The 6,162-nt window shown below is 33.8% G+C and overlaps 1 protein-coding gene across 1 annotated transcript; it reads left to right on the top strand.

Moving 5' to 3' along the window:
• Positions 1 to 1,356: 1,356 nt before the first annotated feature.
• Positions 1,357 to 5,311, top strand: LOC113066753 (carboxypeptidase A1-like). The gene is made up of 11 exons (XM_026238768.1): positions 1,357 to 1,480; positions 2,006 to 2,087; positions 2,556 to 2,690; positions 3,060 to 3,158; positions 3,320 to 3,421; positions 3,575 to 3,673; positions 3,790 to 3,900; positions 4,004 to 4,094; positions 4,605 to 4,804; positions 4,878 to 4,962; positions 5,032 to 5,311. The coding sequence occupies exons 1-11, from the start codon at positions 1,416 to 1,418 to the stop codon at positions 5,217 to 5,219; spliced, it is 1,257 nt and encodes a 418-aa protein (XP_026094553.1). The 5' UTR covers positions 1,357 to 1,415; the 3' UTR covers positions 5,220 to 5,311.
• Positions 5,312 to 6,162: the final 851 nt, after the last annotated feature.

Raw genomic sequence — 6,162 nt, 5'->3', positions numbered from 1 at the left:
AGCAGGAAACAGTTGTACTATGACAGAAACTGGTGCGCTGGCCTCATTCAGGAAGCTGTGGCTTGTTCAGTGTTTGTGTTTGGTTTTTCAAATTCTGACATCCTAAATTCTGCTTTTTTATCTCGATTTTAGAGGTTTATTAAAGATTTGTGCAGATTTTTCTTCATAAACTCACTTGAAATGCTTGCTTCACTCATTTTGTTGTGGTGTGTACGTGGAGCACAAACAAGTTGGCCACTGCTTCATTGGTATGATGACTAACAAAGCTGTCACTAGTTAAAATGTCATAGAAAACTGGGTGTTTCTTATCTTATCTTATATGTATTATTTCTCACTCACTCAATTAATAAAACAGCCATTCCTTTATTTAGCTCTGCTCTGCTCTCATCTTCCAGATTAGAAAAGTTACTTTCAGTACATTGCTAGGGTAATGGAGGTGTAGATTTGAAGCAACAGCCTTTAGTTCAACCACTATAAGCAACATTCTTGTTTTTTTTTAAAAGGGGATTAAACTAAATTGCAACATAATCCCTAAAAATGAAAATGAAACAACAGATGCATTGTGCTCATCCATCAGGCTCAATGGCAGTGTTACATAAAGTTGTGAGAACCAAAGTCAGATTATGATTTATTATAAGGTTTCATAGATGAAAAAAGTGAATGATTACCATTGGTCGCCTTCACCTGTATAATAATGTATGATATTAAGAATTTCACTCACCAAGGTACATGTGCTGTGGTGATGTGACAATAAAATTGACTTGATTATAACAAGTTTGTGCCTGAATGTCATTGCTTGACTGTCTACCTGCTTATTTAAATATAAACATATTTCCCACACAATATTAATTCAAATGGTACACAATACTGTCTTTGCTGTCTATCATCTAATTAATAATAATAATAATAATAATAATGTATTATTATAAACTTTTATAAATATAAATAATATCAATAATAAAATATATAATTATTTATTATAGAGAATTATACTTTATATTATATGTTATATATTCTAACTTAATATACATCATTATCATTTTTTTTATATAAATTTATTTATTATTATATAAAAAGGCCTAACAAAATAATTTAGCATATTTTCCCCAACATGGTCTTCTCAATTGGACATCATTGTTGATTTGGGCTTGTTTTAATTTTTCTATCTCACGCCAAACCTGCTGAGGCTCTACTGATTACATTTACCATTCAATAAACCATATGTTGCTATACTATAGCATATAGGAAAAACAGATGCATTGCTCTCATTTGGCAAACTCCAGCATTAGTATTGTATAATATTGTGGGAACAACAGCAACAGGCTTGCAAACCGTTACTACCTCAAATACAAAGTCACAGCCACCAGGAGAGTATATAAAGAGTGATTCTGGCTAGAAAGTTCCACTCAAGCAAGATGAAGGAGCTACTGGTGCTGACTGCTCTGTGTGTGGCCGTGTTTGCCAAAAAGACCTTTGAGGGGTGAGCTCACAAATCTTGTTTGCAGTATTCTAGCTTAAATGAATAAAATATATATGTGTTTTCTGCATGGTTATGCACCAAAACACGAAAACAGTGCATCATTTTGCGTTGCGTTTGACAGAGGAAGCTGTGGTTTCTTCAGTGCTGAGAGTTTAGAAGAAGGATCATCCTGGTCAGAGCTAAAGTGATAAAATATAAAGTGTGATCTTTAATACTGATAGCTTTACTTTACACAAGATGATGAAGGGAATACTATTTTTAACTACTCTGTTTGTGGCCAATTTGGCAAAAAAATACTTTTGAGAGGTGAGTCACTTGAGTCTTTAATGGTTATTTTATCCCAAAATTATCCTTTTCTCACCTTCATGTTGTTCCAAACCATTCTTCTGCAGAATGCAAAAGTTGTTGTTTTTGAAAAATGTCAGCGTCTTTCATTGTATGGACATTTTTTTTTAATTTGCAATGAAAATTAAAATGGAGCCACATATCTTAAGTAGCATTCCTGCATGTGTGCTGTCTCTAAAGAAACCAGGTTCTTCGGATCACCGCAAAAGATGAGGCACAGATTTCTCTCCTGAAGGAGCTTTCTGAGCAAGAACATCTCGAGGTAAGTCCCCCATCAAGATGAGAGATCTACATTCTTTGTGTTTCTTTGTGAATTTGTCTTAAGTCTTAAGTCGCTGGGGTATATTTGTAGCAGTAGCCAAAAAAACACTATATGGGTAAAAATTATTGATTTTTCTTTTATCAAAATCATTAGGATATTAAGTAAAGATAATGTTCCATGAAAATATTTTGTACATTTCCTACTGTAAATATATTAAAACTTTATTTTTTATATTAGTAATATGCCTCAAGAACTTCATTTGGACAACTTTAAAGGGATTTTCTCAGTATTTAGATTTTTTTCTGATTCTAGATTTTCAAATAGTTGTATCTCAACCAAATATCGTCCGATCATAACAGACCAAACATCAATGGAAAGCTTATTTATTCATCGTTCAGAAGATGTATATAGCTTCATTTGACCATTATGGTTTTGTGGTCCATGGTCACATTTTCCTTCTGTGTTCAGTTGGACTTCTGGAGGGAGCCCATTCATGAGTCCTTGCCTGTGGACGTCCATGTCCCGTTTCACAGTCTCCAGGACGTCAGGGCATTCCTGGGAAACAATCAGATCCAGTATGATGTCATGATCATGGATGTCCAGGTGGGATTATTAATTGTAACTTTTTGATTGCATGATTACATTTAGACAATAAATCATCATATGAAACCCATTCTTTGGCTACACAAGGATCTTTTTTGTCAGTTGGACCCCTTTAATCTTAAATATTAAGTAACCCTTGAGATTTTAATGTAATATTTCAATTATTGACCAATTTATGTTCAGGGTTCTATGATGTTGGTTAATGGACACAACATTTTGTGTTTTGCTTTGATTGTTTTAACCCCACGGGGAATCCTTAGACTACACCACAATACTGACTCTTTGGTCATCTTTAAAGTATAATTAGTGTAATCAGAAAATGTAAAGTTGAAACTTAAAAAAAATATATTATTATTCTTGTTTTGTAAGGACTTGCTGGATGATGAGGAACGTGAGATGGTGAAATATCGTTCCTCTCCAAAAAGTACTGATGACTTTGTCTACACCGCCTACCATAACCTGACCGAAGTAAGTTCTGCACAACTTGAATTATATATGACTGTATTGGATTTCTATGTTTAAATTTTTTTAATTGTTTTTCAGAATTTTACCATGTTGTATCTATTAAACTATTTTACACAAAAAAAAAACTATGTACTGTCATTTAATCTTCACCATGTTTTTCTCAGATTTACTCTTTCATAAACATGCTTGTGGCAGAGAACAGAAAACTGGTCAGCAAAATTGTGATTGGTCGGAGCTACAAGAAACGGCCATTGAATGTCTTGAAGGTAAGAATAATTCATAATTTAGCTTTTGAATCTTTCAGTGTGGTCTTTTGGATCCCACTGTATATGAATAGGCCCAAATATCTTGATCCATATGCAGTGTTTTTATTAAATAATTATGCATTCATCATTGTATCCTCACGTCCTCTCACTCAGTTCAGCACTGGAGCGAACCGTCCAGGTATTTGGATTGACACTGGCATCCACTCCAGAGAATGGGTCACCCAGGCCAGCGGAACCTGGTTCGCCAAAAAGGTAAAGCTATTCATCTCTAAATTAGCAAACACAAACAAATCAACATGTTTTCAAACAGATTTGAACAGAAACATACTAAAGCATATACCAATGCATTATGTATATGTTGTATGCAGATCGTGAAAGACTACAAACGTGATCCAGTCCTCACTGACATCCTTAACAACTATGATATCTTCCTGGAGATTGTCACCAACCCTGATGGTTTTGCATACACCCACAAAAAAGTGAGTTTAAAGTCTGATGCCTGGAAGATTTCACATACCGTTCAGTTCAGAACAACAATATTTTGACAATTTATTCCAATGGACTGCTTTTCAATTGCAAAAGAACCGCATGTGGCGTAAAACCAGAAGGTCGAACCCTGGCTCCAGGTGTGTTGGTGTTGACCCCAACAGGAACTGGGACGCTGGCTTTGGAGGTGGGATGTTTTCATCATTGCAGTCTTTTGCATATTTTAAATAAACAGTAATGGTCCTTTTATATTTAAAGGAAATAAATAAAGAAAGAATTTAATGTTTTTAGGGGAATAAAAAAAGAATAATGGTAAAAGAACAAGAATAAGCACACATTCAATCTTATTTGCCTAATATGTTAAATACAGAAAATCCTTCTCATCTCATCACATTCAACTATGAATTACATCTATATTTTGTGTAATATTTTGTAAATTTGTTGTTTTGAGAAACAAAGTCTGAATTCTTTTTATGATTATTGTTTTTTATTCCGTAGCAGAAACTGGTTTCCAAAGTAGACGACTGAGGCAGACCAGCCTTAAAAACATTTAGTCAAATATTGGACAATTTGGCCATTTCTGATTATTGTTACATTCTAATCAATGACTATGGTGGTTATGACCCTGCTGTAAGAGGCTTTGAAGATTCCAGTTGTATGTAATACTTTCTTGTTTTTCTCTGTTTTCCAACTTCAGGTGCTGGTTCCAGTGACAACCCTTGCTCTGAGACGTACCGTGGACCCAGAGCTAATTCTGAGAGCGAGGTCAAGGCCATTGTGGACTTTGTGAAATCTCACGGCAAACTCAAAGCATTTGTGTCCATCCACAGCTATTCCCAGATGCTCCTTTATCCATACGGATACACACACACTCCCGCCAAGGACAATGATGAACTGGTATGCATGTGGAAACATAATATTCTAGATAAATGTATCAGCCATTAAAATCAATTCTGTATTGTCCCCATAGAATGAGCTCGCCAAGAAGACTGTCTCTGCCCTGCAGTCATTGTACAACACTCAGTACAGATTTGGAAGCATCATTAATACCATCTGTAAGTTTGATGAGATTCATTTCAGTTCATATCAGTTTTGCACCCTGCTAACAATCTCTCTGTTCACAGATCAAGCCAGTGGAGGCACTATTGACTGGACCTACAACCAGGGCATCAAGTACTCCTACACCTTTGAGCTGAGAGACACTGGCACACATGGTTTCCTCCTGCCTGCCAATCAAATCGTCCCCACTGCTGAGGAGACCTGGCTGGCCCTGATGACCATCATGGAGCACACCAGGAAAAATCCATATTAAAAATACAACAATATTTCTGTTATGAGTCAAAGTAAATAAGAGTGTTAATAAAAGAATAAAATAAAAACAACAACAAAAACTGTTTTATCGATGTTGCTTTAATATGCAATACAAATTTAAATATATTGTTCAGCCCTGCAAATCTCTGGATACTGACTAATATACAGTATCTGTACCAGATAAAGTATTGGAGTTTATTAGAGGTTTTTTTTTTCTTAATTGATCAGTATCGGTTGATATTAGATATTTGACTCTCATTCTTATTTCTTTTATTTGTATATTTAGGGTACATTTGCAATCATCTAATGGTCGTGGGGTTTTAGCATCACTGAGATACTATTATTTTGTTGTGTTTTTGTCTATTTTTTTTTTTTAGCATTATTATTAATAAAACAGACACACAAAAAAAAAACAATTATTATTTGGTGTAGTTGTTGTTTTTTTGTGTAAATTTAGTTATTATTATTTTTATTTCTGTTTTGGTTTTAGTTATTTTACTGCATCAAGTTAAACTAAATAAAAATGAGAAATGTTGCCTTGGCATCTTGTTGACATAAAATAAGTTTGCTCTTTTCATATATTTTATTTTATTTAAATAGAGATTTTAGTTTAAGTTAAATATAAGAACTCAATCTAAAACTCCCTTAAAACTCAGATAAAAAAACAAAAACAATAATTAAATAACAAATAAACATACTCTTCAGCAAATCTTAAAATGAATATCCATTTATCCAACATACTGTGCATTATAAAGTTGTTAAATTTACTTGTAGCATTGATTTTAGTTTTGAACTACTTTAACAACTGATTTTAGTTTTTAGTGTTTTGATTTTATTTTAATTTATTTAGCTAAAAGAGATTACCATTTTAATATCGCCCATTTATCAGACAGAACACTGGACCCTCAAAAATGAAGATCAATGGAAATTGCATCCAATGTTGC

The sequence above is a fragment of the Carassius auratus genome, chromosome 50, assembly GCF_003368295.1.
Source record: "Carassius auratus strain Wakin chromosome 50, ASM336829v1, whole genome shotgun sequence".
Classification (NCBI taxonomy): Eukaryota; Metazoa; Chordata; class Actinopteri; order Cypriniformes; family Cyprinidae; genus Carassius; species Carassius auratus.
Note: the sequence above shows the minus strand (reverse complement) of the source record. Positions and strands in the feature narration are given on the sequence as shown.

Excerpts from the sequence above, each read along its gene's own strand:
- LOC113066753 (XM_026238768.1), top strand. The coding sequence starts at position 1,416 with ATGAAGGAGCTACTGGTGCTGACTGCTCTGTGTGTGGCCGTGTTTGCC. Across the intron at positions 3,159-3,319 it reads CCTACCATAACCTGACCGAA|ATTTACTCTTTCATAAACAT; the intron begins GTAAGTTCTGCA and ends TGTTTTTCTCAG. Across the intron at positions 3,674-3,789 it reads GAACCTGGTTCGCCAAAAAG|ATCGTGAAAGACTACAAACG; the intron begins GTAAAGCTATTC and ends TGTTGTATGCAG.